Below are 16,530 nucleotides of genomic sequence, written 5' to 3' on the forward strand. Positions count from 1 at the left end.
GTTTCAAAAAGAATGACACAATTTTAAACAGTTATATTTATTTTAAAAACGGTACTATTGGTTTTCAGATGGAAATAAGTTGGAAATTACATTTGCTCAAATGCTAATTAATGAAAAATTATTATCAAACCAAAATGGAGACTGCTACTGCAAATATTGGCAACAGGGTAAAAATGGGTGATTTACAGCATTTAATTGGGATTTTCGTTTAATAATAACTATTAGCATTTGAACAAATGCAACTTACAACTTATTTCCATCTGTAGATTGGCTGGCCGCTATGGCTTTGTATAAAATGAGCGCTGCTATCCACAGATTGTCAGTTTGGTGTAAGGGTAAGCATTCCTGACCGGCAATTAGGAGGTACTGGGTTCGATTCCCGGCTGCAAATAATTCTTGTATAGCAGCGCTCATCGAATTTCCATCTAGCTGTTCACCTTGTTGTCATATTTGCAGTAGCAGAAGTCTTCGGGGTGATTTACAGCATTTAATTGGATTTTCGTTTAATAATAACTATTAGCATTTGAACAAATGCAACTTACAACTTATTTCATCTGTAGATTGGCTGGCCGCTATGGCTTTGTATAAAATGAGCGCTGCTATCCACAGATTGTCAGTTTGGTGTAAGGGTAAGCATTCCTGACCGGCAATTAGGAGGTACTGGGTTCGATTCCCGGCTGACAAATAATTCTTGTATAGCAGCGCTCATCGAATTTCCATCTAGCTGTTCACCTTGTTGTCAATATTTGCAGTAGCAGAAGTCTTCGGGGTGATTTACAGCATTTAATTGGGATTTTCGTATAATAATAGTTATTATTGGTTTTGTTTTGCAGCCTTTACTTCTGATTGACACTGCAATCCATAACAGTCCAAGCAGTCCAGACTTGATAGAACTGAAACTGGAGTACAATAAGATTGTCTACAATCTGAGTGCAAACAGTGTTAACGAGAGAAATCTGTGGCTGAAGAAGATCGGTGAGGCACAGAAAGAGTTGATGCACCGTCAAAAGTGTCATCTTCAGAGGCAGCAATCGAGTGAGTAGTTTTTTCATCAAATTTTTACTTCTCAACATTTTTGAGCTCTATATTATTTCATATTAATATATCCAAATGAATCGTTAGGAATTGCTTTATCCCTTAAGCTTCCCAAAACTACATATTATTCTTCTAATACAAAAGAATGGTTAGGAATTGCTTTAAGGCTGTGCAAAGGATAAAAATACAATAAGTGCATCATCAAAATGATAGGGATAAAAAAAATAACATAGCCTTATGCTATTCCTATCATAAATTTTGATAAGTTTACACATAGTCCGAAATGGGTTAAGTCTTGTAATTATTCACTTCACAAAATTTTCAGTCCGCTTAATTATTTTCACAAAGTAGATTTTTAAATTTAGATGCTTCAAACCAAACATTAAGGCTGTGCAAAGGCTAAAAATAGACTTTCTGCTCGTGATATTTTTCAAAGTTTTTCGATTTATATATCATCAAGCTATCAAAATGAAAAAGTTTTCTCAGGAAAACATTTTTTCCGACCTTTACTTTTTGATATATGAGTGCCTAAAGTTTAAATTTTTGGTACAGAACATTTCAAATTCGGTAAGAGATAAATCCATGAGATTTAGAGGATAAATTCTTCATGGTATTTTTGATTGAATTAAACAAAAATTTTCTGAAAAAATCAATTTTTTAGTAAGTAATTCACTAAAAATGACCAAAAATAACTTTTAGTTGAGTTATTTTTTGTAAATTGAATAACTTTCTCAAAAATTTATGTTTTCAATTTTTTTTATTCAATCAACAATACCATGACGAATTTATTCTCTGAATTTCATTGTGTTATCTCTTATCGAAGAGAGTTAGTAGAGAGAGTTTGTAGAGAGTTAGTGGGGAGGATATTTTTATTATTCTTCCCAAAGAATGGACATTGATATGTCCAAAGCTCCGCCAATTTATGTAGATGCATAACAATATGATTATTATCTATAGTTATTATATTACAAATTGCTTTTTCATATCATATACAGTTCTATAGTTATTTTCCTAGTCTATATTATGTAAATTCATCTATAATTTTGCTGTATTGTAAGCTATTGTATATAAGTGTATAAGCCAGTATATATTGTAATCTACATAAATAAAGTACTCAATCAATCAATCAATCAATCGAAATTTTTTTGGGGAGTTCCGATCTCATTAAAAACTTTCTCAATGAAAACTTTTTCATTCTGATAGATTGATGACAAATCGAACAACTTTGGAAAATGTCACCAGTAGAAAGTTTATTTTTAGCCTTTGCACAGCCTTAATGTTTGGTTTTGAAGCATCTAAATTTAAAAATCTACTTTGTGAAAATAATAAAGCGGACTGAAAATTTTGTGAAGTAAACAACTACAAGACTCAACCTATCTCGGACTATGTGTAAGATAAGTTTACAATTTGGGATAGGAATAGCATAAGGTTAGGTTTTTTCTCCCTATTATTTTGAAGATGTACTTATTGTATGAATCTATAAAGAATAAATAAAGAATCCTAAAGCAATAGGAAATAATTAAAATAGTGATAGAATTAGTGGCGATAGAATTATATAATTACACGTTTCTATAGTTTCATTGATATTTGATAATCTATTCATTAAATATCACATAATTATCTTAATGTTTGATCAATGAAGTTGACACCATAAAAAGATACCGACCTGTCATTAATACCTTGCTCATCCATCCTCTTTGATAGCTTATCACGTTAAATTGTCGATCTTGGCTGATATATAACAGGCGTAAGGCCCATCGACGGCTCAAATTATATACTCAGGCGAGGTGGAACTTCCGTCAGGGAATCCCCACCAATAATAGTGATACTAAATTAATGTTATTTGACAGTTTATAGCCAAGTCAATCTCTCTTACATTTGATGGTCCTTAAAATTATGTATCAATTGAACAAAACTAAAAGGACGTACATATTAAACAAAATATATTTATCCTACTCTCTACTCTCAATTGAACATCAAACTCTTGCGTTTTCAATCAATCAAGTAATCAATCTTACAGAAAAGTAGGCCTTCTACCGGCTTAAGCCCAAAACGGTTGCAAATTATGCTACATGTTGAATGTAAATAATGACACCTCAAAAATGACAAATCCAATTTAATAAATGATCAAATAAACTTTAAATCAAATACAATATTTTCACACATTTTGGCCACTCAGTCCAACCCATAAAAGCAAGCGCCCCTCGTGTCAGGCTGATGAAGCTACTCTTCAGGAGTGAAATGCATTCCTCAATACTCCTTGAAAAAGTAAGCGTTTTTCAAATATTTACAAGTAACACAGTGTATGAACTACAACAAAGTAAATAATGCCTTCGGATCACCTCGCCAGCCATTCTATTTCATCATAGTTACCTAGCAAAATAGTTCTGCTTTTTGCTGAGGGTGATGCTCTCGTAAACTTCAGGCTTGTGCGTAAATAATAATAATAATAATTATTATTAATCAATCATCCATTGACCACCCATGGAGGGGGCATGCGGATTCGTCAAAATTTAAGTCCATTATCTGACTAGTCATATTTTAATATGTTTAACCTAACTTCCCAAACGTTGCTCATAATGAGCAAAAAATTCCTCCATTGAATATGGAGATGTATCCAGTAACTCCCTCTCCAAATGAGCTCCAAACTCCCTACCTGTGATTTCCTTCAGACGTCGTGGTAATATATTATATAATCTTATACCAGAGCTTTTTACACCTCGCTCATGTAGAACCGTATGATGGGCATCATCCCTTAAGTTTCGCCTGTATCTTGTCTCATAATTATGGAATAATGCTCCCGTATTGAATGAGCTCTCATATTTTATTATGAAACATATAGTTTCAAGGATGTATAGGCTAGGCGGGATTTTAAATTCCTTAAAAAGTGGCCGACAACTATTTCTTATTGATTCTTCTGCTATTACTCTTAACGCTAAAAAACTTAGCCAGAAAAAATAATTAAAAACTAAATATGATGAAATTTACTGTGGTATTGAACAGAACAAGCGAAATTCGGAGCAGTCGGCAGAATTCTTGTAGCTGTTTTGGAAGGAAGAAGTCTGAAACCATCCCCTGCTGCTGGTAAGGAGTGTTGCAAGGAATGTTGCAAGGAGTGTTGCAAGGAATGTTGCAATGAGTGTTGCAAGAAATGCATGCCACAATTATTGCAAATTGCACTTTGGAATTTTTGGATGGTAGCATGCTCTCACAAGTAGAAGTTTTATCGAATGTATCTACTCATATCACCACTTGCATAGCCACCTCTAATACAAGGCCCTGGCCTACGATATTGAAACGTCGCAGTGTAGGCCTAGAATTTAATACATGATTGGTGAAAAAGATCATCTGGTATTTCTTTTAAATCTTTTTCACCAATCATGTATTAGATTCTAGGCCCACACTGCGACGTTGCAATATCGTAGGCCAGGGCCTTGTATTAGAGGTGGCTATGCCACTTGGTATCGTTTCAAGATCACTGTAGATACTTGTTTTAATAACTGCATCTCTATATTTCATAATACTCCTGTAGAATTAGCATTGATTCAAGAACACTAGATAATTGTTTTAATAACTGTTTCTCTATATTTCATACTAATTTTTTCCCCCGATAGTGATGTATTAGCTTGATGCTTAAGTGAGGCGTTGGCTAATTCATAAACTATCACTCAGGCCCAGTCCACACTCTCGCCAAGTCGCTGGCGAGAGCTGGTAAGCTTGGCCACGTTGGTCTTGCCATCCACACTGCAATGTGACCATTTGTGGATGCTCGCCTACGCTCGCCTCCTCTCGAATAAAATCGGCAAATGAAGCCGAGAGCTGGTAAAGCAGCCATCCACACTCTCGCGCTCGTCGTCATTTGTACGCACTTGGCGAGAGTGTGGATGCGAAAGCTTAATGTAAATTTATCACTATTTTCATTTATTGTACAGTACTTTCTTTGCAGCATTTGCAGCGATCCATTATCTATAACTTGAACAAAAGCTTGCGTGTCCCCCAAACTAGGTTGCATAGTCTTATTGGGGGAATTCCACTCAGAAATCAATTTTGATCTTTTATACTGTTTCATGTAAAATTCAATTCTTATTTTGTTAAATATCAAATATATGTAGCCTACATGCCTTGTTATGCCAAGTGGAAATAAACGAATTGAATTAATCTTATGATTTAATTTCAACAAGTAATAAAAATCATCCATACATAATAAATTATCATCAACCTATGAATAGCATGAGATTGATTTAATATTTTAGTAAATATTCTTCCATTTTATCATAATAATACTGATAACTGTATTCTGATATCCCATGATACTTCATAATTCGTTTGAAGTTTGTTTTAATATTTTTGTAAATACTTTTCCATAACTGTATCCTAAATAGTCCATGATACTTCATAATTCTTTAGAAGCAAATCTTAGCGGTAACTCTCTACTTATTGCAAATTTTTCATCTTTTTTGGTTCCATGATCTTTAATTGAAATGATAGCTCACTGAATAGTAGGCCTACTGTAAGCTTTTCTCAGTCTAACGAAAAATTCCACCCTTTTGAATCTCCCCGCTCTTCCAAAATACAACTACTTTCCTGAGCTTAATATTCCAGACAGTATACATTTCTTCTTTATTGGCAATCAATATTATTATTTTAAATTTTTTATATTATTCAGTTACAAGTAGATGGAAAAATGTTTCCTGTAATAATCGCAAATGAAGAAAATAAACGGGTAATTAAGAACTTTCATTCTACGATAACTTGGTGTGTACTGGTGTGAACAAAGTAGGTTATTAAATTTGAATCGAATATGAGTTGTATGTTTATATTGTTGTTTGATAGTTGTATTTTTTACTGTTGTTGAGTGCCATAGATTGGTACAATATAATTATGAAAACTATTTTGGTTTATGAATCAAATTGTTCAATTTTTGTTCTAACACCAACACCACTTTCCAATTACACCTTTTCCAACTGTATTTGAGAAAGTATCAATTGTAATTGAGAATAGTCAATTGTATCTGAGAAGTCATCACTTGTAATTGAGAATAGTATATTTTATTTGAGAAAGTATCATTTCAATTTGCGAACATACGATTTAAAATCGAGAAGTTGACATTTGTACTGTAATTATTGGGAAATGATTTTAAAAAACCAGTACTTATATTTTTCATAACACTGAACTCATATAAAATAATATGATAATATATTTATTATTCCAATAAAATGTTTAGTTTTTGAATAGAACATTATTGTTAAGCCCCAGAATCCATTGAAGAATTGCTGAATTGTTTGATCAAGAGATTCAATCGATTAAAGTTCAATTGCGCCGTAAACATAGAGAAACTTGATCTTCATCAAGTGCAATGTTTCACAAAATGTTTGGGGACAAAAGTCGCGTTGCCAATACATACATAAAAATACTTCTCATTAATCATTTGTAAACAGTACAGTGGAAATACTTTCACCATTGAAAATAATCAAATTCATTAAAAAAAAATATAAATATATTCATTTCCCCCATGCAAAGCCTATAATAGTAATTGGAATACTGTGTACGTAGTACAAACAGTATCCTTTCCTGCTCAAATCAAACCTGTACTGGCTACAGAAGAGTTGCGACATGTCAATTGGAAAATTTTCTCATTTTCATTTGATATCTTCTCATTTACATTTGACAATTTCTCAAATACAATTTACTATTCTCAATTACATCTGACATTCTCTCAATTACAAGTGACTATTCTCAAATACAATTGATACTTTCTCCAATTAACTTGATACTTTCTAAAATAAAATTGGGAAAGGTGTAGTAATATTGGTTGAGATCTCCAAAATTTCAGTAGGTTCATCTTTCTGTAGGTTTTTGCCATTCTCAAAATAGTTTTGATGAATCAGATTGATTGGTGATTGGTATTCATCCCTTCGTTCAATTTGAGGAATCGTTTTTCAATGAAGGCTCTAGTACTCTCATGCACAGAAAATCTTTAAATTAACTTACTTACAGTACTGTATTTGGAATATTTTATTTATTTAGCGTATGGCAGATACAAAACAAATATATAGCTCATGATTCTCAAATGCCTAGATATACACTGTATATTTCCAATTTCTTTTAGATGTGTAGTTTTCGGTCAGGAGAACATAAGTTTGTCTGATCGCCATTATGAATAATATTTGGAATATTAGTCTCATCTTTTGTTGATTGTATTTCCTCCAATATATGAATATTAATGACATATATGGTTATGATCTCTTATAATTATTTATAATCTCACAATCAAAACTGACGCTTATATCAATTTATTCAATCATCCAGAATTATACAACCACAGAAATTACACACTCTAGATTACTCTAGAAAAATATCACTGGCCAAAGTCCAAAACGGTTTCAATTCTAATCAATACAACAGTCCAAATGTAGCTAGATTATATATCACTATCTTATAAACTCAAAATTGAAGGTACTTAGATTTACAAAAAAATATTCACACTTAAAAAAGGGCATGAGTGCTCGAAACTATTAAAACAATGAATCAGAGAGAAGAAATTAATATTCTTCCACTCAACTAATCGAAAGTGAGATAAAATTTAAGACTGTAGTGAGGTCCACGTTATAATGGCAGTGGAGAAAGATAGGAGAAAAACGTTGCCGAACCTCAGTCTTGTCAATGCCTTCTATGGACGGTAGCAGATACAGGTTTATTGATTTAATATTACTGTTTATTCTCGTTCAAGTTGCTCAATTAAATTTTATTAAGCAATAAATTATATATTTCAATATATATTATATTTCATAATGAATTTACATAATTAAGTTTGAAATATTTTGTTAATCAATTCTACATTGTTACAAGACGATCTGGCAACAGAGCAAAGCGAGAAAGAGATAGCGCAATCCGCTTTGTTGAATGATAGTGAAGGATAGCAATACCATTGCTAATCAAACACTGCCATTATAACGTGGGACCTCACTATAGTTGTGTTTATATAAAAAAGTATTGAAAGGGTACAGTACTAGTAGTTTCCATCATAATTATTACAAAAATCATATGGTGCATTTTCATTTAATGTCGGTATTGTAATAGAGACATTTATTCCAATAATAAAACACTAGAATTTTGCCTAAAAATATCACTTTATCACAAAGTTAGGCTAGGCACACACCAGTTAGTCAAGATAAGACAAGACACGATTAGTCACAATACTTCACATGGTTGCTTATGAAGCAACAACACACACACAGATTAATGTTTTAGTTGATGCATGTTTAATTTTGTTTTGCAATTTTATACTGGCATAATCTTACCAGCTTTAATAGCTTACTAGTTGCATGCATCTGAATTGTTTGACTGTTGACTCATTTTTATCTACTTTTTTATTCACGTTATGCATTTATTTTATTTTCACCGATGTAAATAACAACTCACTTTTCTGTATCCATAGTGTATTGATGGAAAGCCTAGGACCGGTTGCACAAAAGCCTGATAAATTTTAATGACGATTAAATGCCTCGAGAACCAATCAGAGAATTATTTCTTGGGAAGAAGGCTTCTCTGATTGGTTCTCGTTGAATTCAATCTCGATTAAAATTTAACAGGCTTTTGTGCAACCGGCACTTTGTTATAAACTGAATCCTATATTCTCCACTAACCCTAGTATATTCATTTAATTCATTTAATCTTATATTTGGTACTGTACTGTTTATCAGATGGCAGATTTCTCCAATTTCAATGGAGGGAAATTTTTCATTGTTTTTGAGACATAAATACTGTAGACTCAAGTTTATTTTCTATGAGATCTCCTTTTATGACTGTGTCTGCTTTTCAGTTATGATTTCATTTTAAATATTTTTGTTGATACATATTGAAACGTTCTATCTTATAACATGATTTGAAAATTCCATTTCAATGCAGAGAGGTTTTAAGGTGTAATGAGTAAGATTTTGTTATTAATTTTATCCAAACCAGTTACGGTGGTCAGGGCGTTATCTTCAGTGGTATTTTTGAGTTAGATTGAGGAATTTTTGGGCTTTAAGCCTGTTGTTCTCTCTCTCTCTCTCTCCAATGGCGCTACAGCCCAAATCGGGCTTTGGCCTCAATTAAACTTTGCCTCCAGCCATCTCTATCCATTGCTGCACCTTTCCATCTCCTCAAACGTAGCATTTCCCTAGCGTCCTTTGCCACTCTATCCTCCCATCGCTCTCTTGGTCTCACTTCTTTCCCTGTATGTTTTCCTTTTATTCCGGTTACCAATCCGAGGCTCATTTAATTGTTTCTGAACAATTTCAAGCCTGTTGTTCCTTCCCCAATAATTCATAATTGAGAATGATATTGTACGAGTATTGACTCGTATCTATCAATGTATAAATAAATGAATGATACTAACTGAGGAATATGAATGAAGAATAATTGATTAATTAGATTGTCCTTCATCCATATTCCGCAGTCCAACTAAAAAATAAAAAAAAAAAACAATATTTAACGTGAATAATAATAATAATAATAATAATTTCTCTGATTGCCAATGAATTGCAACCAGAGGAGTTTATTGACAAAACATATACATTATTATTTATTATACATACAAAATTGCTAATACTAAATGAATGAATGTTAATTGGTCAACCAGAATGTTATTCATCCATATTTCTCAGTCTAAATCCAAAATACTGAAGAATTCCCTGAGAATCGAAACTAGTTCGGATGAAATACATAACATGTGGAACTGAAAAAATATTATTTATTTCTCCTGTATATCATGGAAAAATCCCTCAACATTTCTATTTATAGTGTGGATTTTATAAATGTTAATGAATTATCGTGTCTGTTGCATCAAATTCAAATTATCAAGTTTATGAATTATCGTGTTTGTTGCATCAAATTCATTTATTTTGCCATAAAGTAATACAGATTCATAAAATAAATTCTAACTTACAAAATGGCACTACCGGCAAAAAACAACTTGTGCGCCGGCAGTGAGTTCGAACAACTAGGTACAGCAAACACGTCAATAGAAAAGAAAATAGAGCTTATTCAAACCACTAAAATGAATTAAATTACGAAAACTAGGTCACATCTCAATCTTTACAAACGATAAGACAAAGTAAAAAAATTACAAGCAAATGACAAATTCAAAAAGACAGAAACAAAAGGAAGCTAAGACAAATAACTTTTAAAATGTATAATACAAAATTGAAACACTACAACATACAAAAGTATACATGCAAAAGTATACATAGGAAAAAGTATGTTACTACAACTTAATTAAAACATCATACTAACGTCATAATTAAAACTTCAAGGTTTCATCTCTTATGCATAAAATATAACATGAGCTATCTTTCTCTTTTATTTTTGATTGCATAAAATATAGGCCTAGGTTATGTCATAGACAAAATATAGGTAGCTTATGGTATCTCTTCTCTATGGTTATGCTCAATACAGGACTACCTTTCGGGAATTACAAGTTTATTATGAATTCAAATGAAAAAAAAAAATAAAAATTTTTATTCACAACTCAAAACAATTGAGGGTCCTGCCAAACCCGAAGGTTTTTCGGCGGGTGCCCAGTTAAAAGAAAAAACAAGTTGCAAAGGTTAAATAAACTTAGACAAAATAGATATGACACTTCAAAGATCTCAAGTAAAAAATAAAAGAAAAATACAAAGTACAAAAAGAAAATAATAAAAATACATTAGATTTTTCTAGAGAATTAATAAAAAAAGGGAAAATAACAAAAATTTATTGGAAAGGAATGAAATGAAAGAGGGAAAGGGAAAAATTGTTTCACACTAGTAGTAATAATACATTTCCAGTACAGTAGAAGCTCTCTTAACCGACCTCGGATCAACCGCCTGTCGGATTAACCGACCGTTTCCAGGAATATACAAACTTCCGCTGCTGCTGCGATAACGATCAAAATATAACTTTCATGTTTCAACAGGTCGAACATATGATTCCGTATCAAGTCAAAATTCAGTCAGTTGCTCTCAATATCATGTGCGGGCAGTTTCTAGTGTGCTAACTGTGTTTGCAAACTTTGATATTTAACAGTTTTTTTACTTTCCTTGCCCTATTACTATATAGGTAAGGAAAGTATTGCTTTCCAAAAAAATTAAGGTACCCCAATTTCAAGTTTTCTATACGTTTCAAGGTCCCCTGAGTCCAAAAACATGATTTTTGGGTATTGGTCTGTGTGTGTGTGTGTGTGTGTGTGTGTGTGTGTGTGTGTGTATGTCTGTGAACACGATAACTCCATTCCTAATTAACCGATTGACTTGAAATTTTAAACTTAAGGTCCTTATACCATGAGGACCCGACAATAAGAAATTCAATAAAATTTAATTCAAGATGGCGGAAAAAATGGCGGATAATTACTAAAAAAACATGTTTTTCACGTTTTTCTCGAAAATGGCTCCAACGATTCTCTTCAAATTTATACCATGGATAGCTATTTATAAGCCCTATCAACTGGCATCAGTCTCATTTCAGGGAAAATTTCAGGAGCTCCGTAATATTCTTGAGAAAATGACAGTTACTAAAAAACCATGTTTTTCACGATTTTCTCAAAAACGGCTCAAACGATTTTTTTCAAATCCATACTCTGTATAGTTATTCATTAGCTCTATCGACTGACATGAGTCTTTTTCCTGGGGTACTAATGGGGGGTCCACCAAATCCTTGAGAAATGGACTTTGTAACCTCCTTCTCGTGCATGAGGTAGGTAGGTAGAGCAGTTTATAAAAAGAACACAGTCATAGTCAAGATATTTCATCTGTAGAACAGCTGTTTTGACGAATGTCAAAAAAATCATCGAATTTCACAATTTAAATAAAGGAAAAAGTACTCTGAAAACAATTGTATATACACATAGTTGCAAATATGTTGCCGTCAATCGTCATTATGTTATTCCCCTGGATTATTTTCGTTTGATAATGAGGCTTATAGTTCAATGAGCAAGGAAAGTTGTGTGAGTGTACCACACCAGATTTTTTGATACCGTAATTGTTTATGTAATTGACTTTGTTAGTGTAAAGTACAGTTAGTGTAAAATGAGTGGTGTTAAACGTAAGAGACTGGTTGTGACGATGGAACAAAAACTAAAAGCAATAGAACGGCTTGATAAAGGGGAATCTGTTAAAAGCATTAGTGATGAACTCGGTGTCGGTGTTCATCAAGGGACATGGAAGATCATAAGGACTATTGGGTGAGTAATGGCTACAGTAGTTTTAAAAGTTTAGGAACAGTTTTTAAAAGCTTTTTTTCACGTGTTTGAATGATTTTAACACCTATTACGACTATTTACAATATTATTCGGTTTAACCGACATTTTTCGTTATCCGACCACGGTCCGGTCCCGTAGGGGTCGGTTAAGAGAGCTTCTACTGTAGTAATAATAACACATTAGTGAGATGATTTCAGCCGAAATATGCATTTTTTGTTAGGAAGGCCTTGAAAAGGTATTATAATGAAAAATTGTATTTTGGCTGTAGGACATGATTTTCTATTTTTGGGTGTATTCCCCCCTCCCCCCACTAATAAATTCGAAAATTCCTAAGGAATCCTGTACAGAATTAAGTGTTCTTTCACGTGATGTGTGGTTTTTTATCTATACTAGAAAAATATTCAAGTTGTATAGGGTAGAAGTGGTAGGTTTGCATAATTTTGAAAACCCCTTGAAAAATACCCCTTTTTTGAAAATTTCGTAGCTCCGGAACCAAAAATGGTAGAATCCTGTGCGACCACTCAATTTATTGGAAATTTTATTATCCTTAAATTTGTAGAGAATGATTTTTATTTATTTTTTTTTATTTTTATTTATTCGTTGATATAATTACAAATCATATGAATATGATCGGGATAGAACAACAGGCATAGCCCAAAACTATTCTGTTCCCAAATTTTTATAAATAATGAAATGTCCGAAAAAATAGGTTATGTTCTTACTCAGGAAATTTAAAGTTTAAAGTTCTATTCAAGAATATATATTAGCTAGAAATTTTGAATTTAGAAGGATCAAAAACTGGAAGGTTTTTTTTCCTCCAAAAACTGGAAGGTTTCGAGATTAAATGGAAATTTGAAAAAAGTCCGAAATATTTGAGGTTTTGGGGGTGAAGCCGCCCTCTGGCGTGTCAGCAAATTTCAGATTCGAATTCAGCGCCCCAAAATACATTATAGAACCGTCGAGAAAAATTCTTTCGGGGCTGTTTCCTGAAAAACGACCATTTGACTGGACTATAGTAGAACATTTTTATATTTTTATTTATCCCACTTAGATAAATTTTGTTATTGTAGGCTACATGTGTTACGCACTCTAATAATCTATTGATTTTGTTCAAATTGATTCGTTTTCGAGGCAAGGTTTTGATTGTTGTGTTTTTGTGTTGCCTAGGCAAGCGCGGAGTTTTCTGTGAAGTGAGCATGGGCTCCCAGGAGCACCGCACCCCTCTCACGTCACCCACCGAGCCCAAGTGGAATGCGTCGATGCAGTTCCTTGTCAAAGACGTAATGGAGGATGTGCTCTGTGTAACCGTATTCGACAAGGGACACTATTCGCCTGATGGTCAGTACAGAGCACTCACTGACAATAACCTGATTTCTCTGTCACATGTTATCACAGTAATGACTCGAATTATTCCGGTTCATAAACAATAGATGGTGTATCATGCATACTGTAAACTTGTGGACTTCTTCATCATGATTCAGTCGATGTTACTATAGTAGATCTAAGAGTCACTTTTATTTTTAGGCCTACTGAAATTATAGAAACATAAAAATAGTTATCTAGTAGGTACTTTTCTATTTTATCACAACACAACTAGTTTTAACTCTTCAAGGCCCATTTTCAAGTGTAAATTGATGATGATAATAGATCTCATAACTTTTCATCAGCAGTTTTTTTCCAAATAACTGCCATGATAACGAAGATCATATTGAAGGTGATTGTTTATTGGAACAACTGGAGTCAGATTATTTGAAAGACTGGTCGAATCGAAATTAACTCTGATGAATAATAATCATCAAAATAGATCAGAATTGATATGTTATTACAATATTTCATTCAATTGTAAATTGTTATCATTAGATGAGTTATCAATGGACACTCTTCCAATATTACGATTTATTCATTCATTACAATTCATTCAGTCTCACGATTATTATCATTACATCAGATATCAATGGACGACTCTTCCAATATTACGATTTATTCAATCATTACAATTGATTCAATCTTACAATTATTATCATTACATGATTTATCAATGGACGACTTTCCCCGTTTATTGAATTGAACTGGTTCAATGGATGTTTCTCATTTCGATAATAGTATAATTATCATATTGTAATCAACACTCGACAGTTGGCTACATCATTATTATTTTATCAATGGATGTCTTTTCAAGTTTATTCTCTATTTTTACAAAAAGAACATCACTTATTGTATTGATTAAAAAAAAACACTCAAAAGTTTAGTTCCCAATGTTACTAGAGTTCACATACAGACTGTGTTCATCATGAATGATTTCTCATCACCTTATTTATTTCTTCACATCAAGTACTCATTAATAGTTTTCAAATGACACATAAACTAGATACATTTTGGATTGTCGTATAAATTATAACTGGCACGTTTTGGGATTGATAATCTTCACAGGTATCAAACTAGAGATAAATTTCATTCATATAGCACTAGTAACAATAGGCAGATCAATATTCAGCATAACAGATTGTCAAAGTTATTGAACAGTTTTGAAATTGTTGGCCAAACATTTTTAATAAGTTACCACCTGAACTCCAAACTGCGCCTCTCAATATATTCAAGGCAAAGATATATGATTGGCTGGTTCAAAACCCACTTTATAAGCTGGACGAATTCTATGAGAGAAAAATGAGTGTTTCTTGATTCATCTTCTTGTCGGAGATTGGAGTGTTATGAATATTATGTATTACGTAATAGTCAGGTACTGTTTATGTATTTTAATGTACATTCGTTGACGTTGTCTCTTGTCTTCGTGGCCTTCTGAAAAGAAAATATTATTTTTATTATTATTATTATTATTATCATCATTTTATTCTTCACATAACAAGTGAGTGTTTATTGTAGTCAAAGTCGACCATTGGCAAGACTTTGGTACATTACTAAACTGAAATGTTCAAAAATGATCTCACAATGGATGCTGTGCTGAGAACAACTGCTTTTTCCATGGCATTTGCACTTTTTGATATTCCCATCTGACAAAGATTTGCTGACACTTTTCTAGCTACAACTCCAACCGTGGAGATAATGACAGGAACAATTGCTACCTTTTCTTGCATCCAGACATCCTTGATCTCAGCAACCAAGGAAAAGTACTTGGAGACCTTTTCATTATAATACTGGTCCAAGTTGTGGCAGCATGGTATGCCAACATCTATTAGTGTTGTTTCCTTGGCTACCTTATCCATGAGTATGATATCTGGCCTATTATGAGCGAGTGTTCTGTCTGTCAGCACCGACCGATCCCAGTATAACTTATGTGTATCATTCTCCAAGACTGGGGATGGCTTGTACAAGTAGTAGGGCAGCTTCTGATTGATGATTGTTATAATTTATTATTATTATTGAGCCTGCGGCACTTTTCTGGAAGTGTATTATGTTGAGTAATTGAATAAATTATATAAAATTTGGTTATTTGCAGAATTTTTGGGAAGAACTGAGTTGAGAGTGAGTGATATTCTGGATGTGACAAGGGATACACCAGGACCAATCACCCGGTGGCTACCTCTATATGAAGTCGAATCTGGACAGATCTCCCTCAAAATAAGTCTGGTTTTATTCGAAAAATAAAAGACAGCTCTTCATCGAGTCAACGAACAAGGTCAGTCAGCCAAGTTATTCAACATCAAAATAGATCAGAATTGATTTGCTATTACAATATTTCATCCAATCGTACAATTATTATCATTAGATGAGATATCAATGGACGACTCTTCCAATATTACGATTTATTCAATCATTACAATTCATTCAATCTTACAATATTATTATCATTACGTGAGTTATCAATGGACCTATTGATTCTCTCTACTTACAAATCTGTACCAGGTTTCCGTGCAAATATTATTCTTCAATCTAATTAAGTCGCAATTATTAGACATTGCTCACTCAGTATCCAGCTCATTTGAAAGTTAGAAGTTGAAAGTATGTTGAAAAAACACGGTTTCATCTTGGTCACATCCACATTTATTACATTCATGCGACATATGTGTACACAGGACTGGAGTATCGTGTTGAAACCAACACATCTTCAGCTCAGCTGTACTGTGTTTCTTCAGGAAATTTCACGAAATTTCAGCTCTGTATACAAATCCAATAAATGTGGATAATGATTAAACAATTACGGAGAAATTACACAATATCAATTTCTATTCAACATATTTACTTATTAATATATTGATAGATACAATATCAGTATCAACTATGAATGATTGGGAAAGGAACAACAGGCTTGAAGCCCAAAA

The 16,530-nt window shown here is 32.9% G+C and overlaps 1 protein-coding gene across 1 annotated transcript in view; it reads left to right on the forward strand.

Moving 5' to 3' along the window:
* LOC111053886 (intersectin-1) overlaps positions 1–16,530 on the forward strand; it is a 114,171-nt gene that overhangs the window by 87,456 nt on the left and 10,185 nt on the right. Inside the window, 4 exon segments of the mRNA XM_039420265.1 lie at positions 834–1,035; positions 4,039–4,119; positions 13,421–13,591; positions 15,708–15,887. Of these exon segments, the coding sequence (XP_039276199.1) occupies positions 834–1,035; positions 4,039–4,119; positions 13,421–13,591; positions 15,708–15,856 (603 nt within the window). The 3' untranslated portion in view covers positions 15,857–15,887.

This window comes from Nilaparvata lugens, chromosome 2, assembly GCF_014356525.2.
Source record: "Nilaparvata lugens isolate BPH chromosome 2, ASM1435652v1, whole genome shotgun sequence".
NCBI lineage: Eukaryota > Metazoa > Arthropoda > Insecta > Hemiptera > Delphacidae > Nilaparvata > Nilaparvata lugens.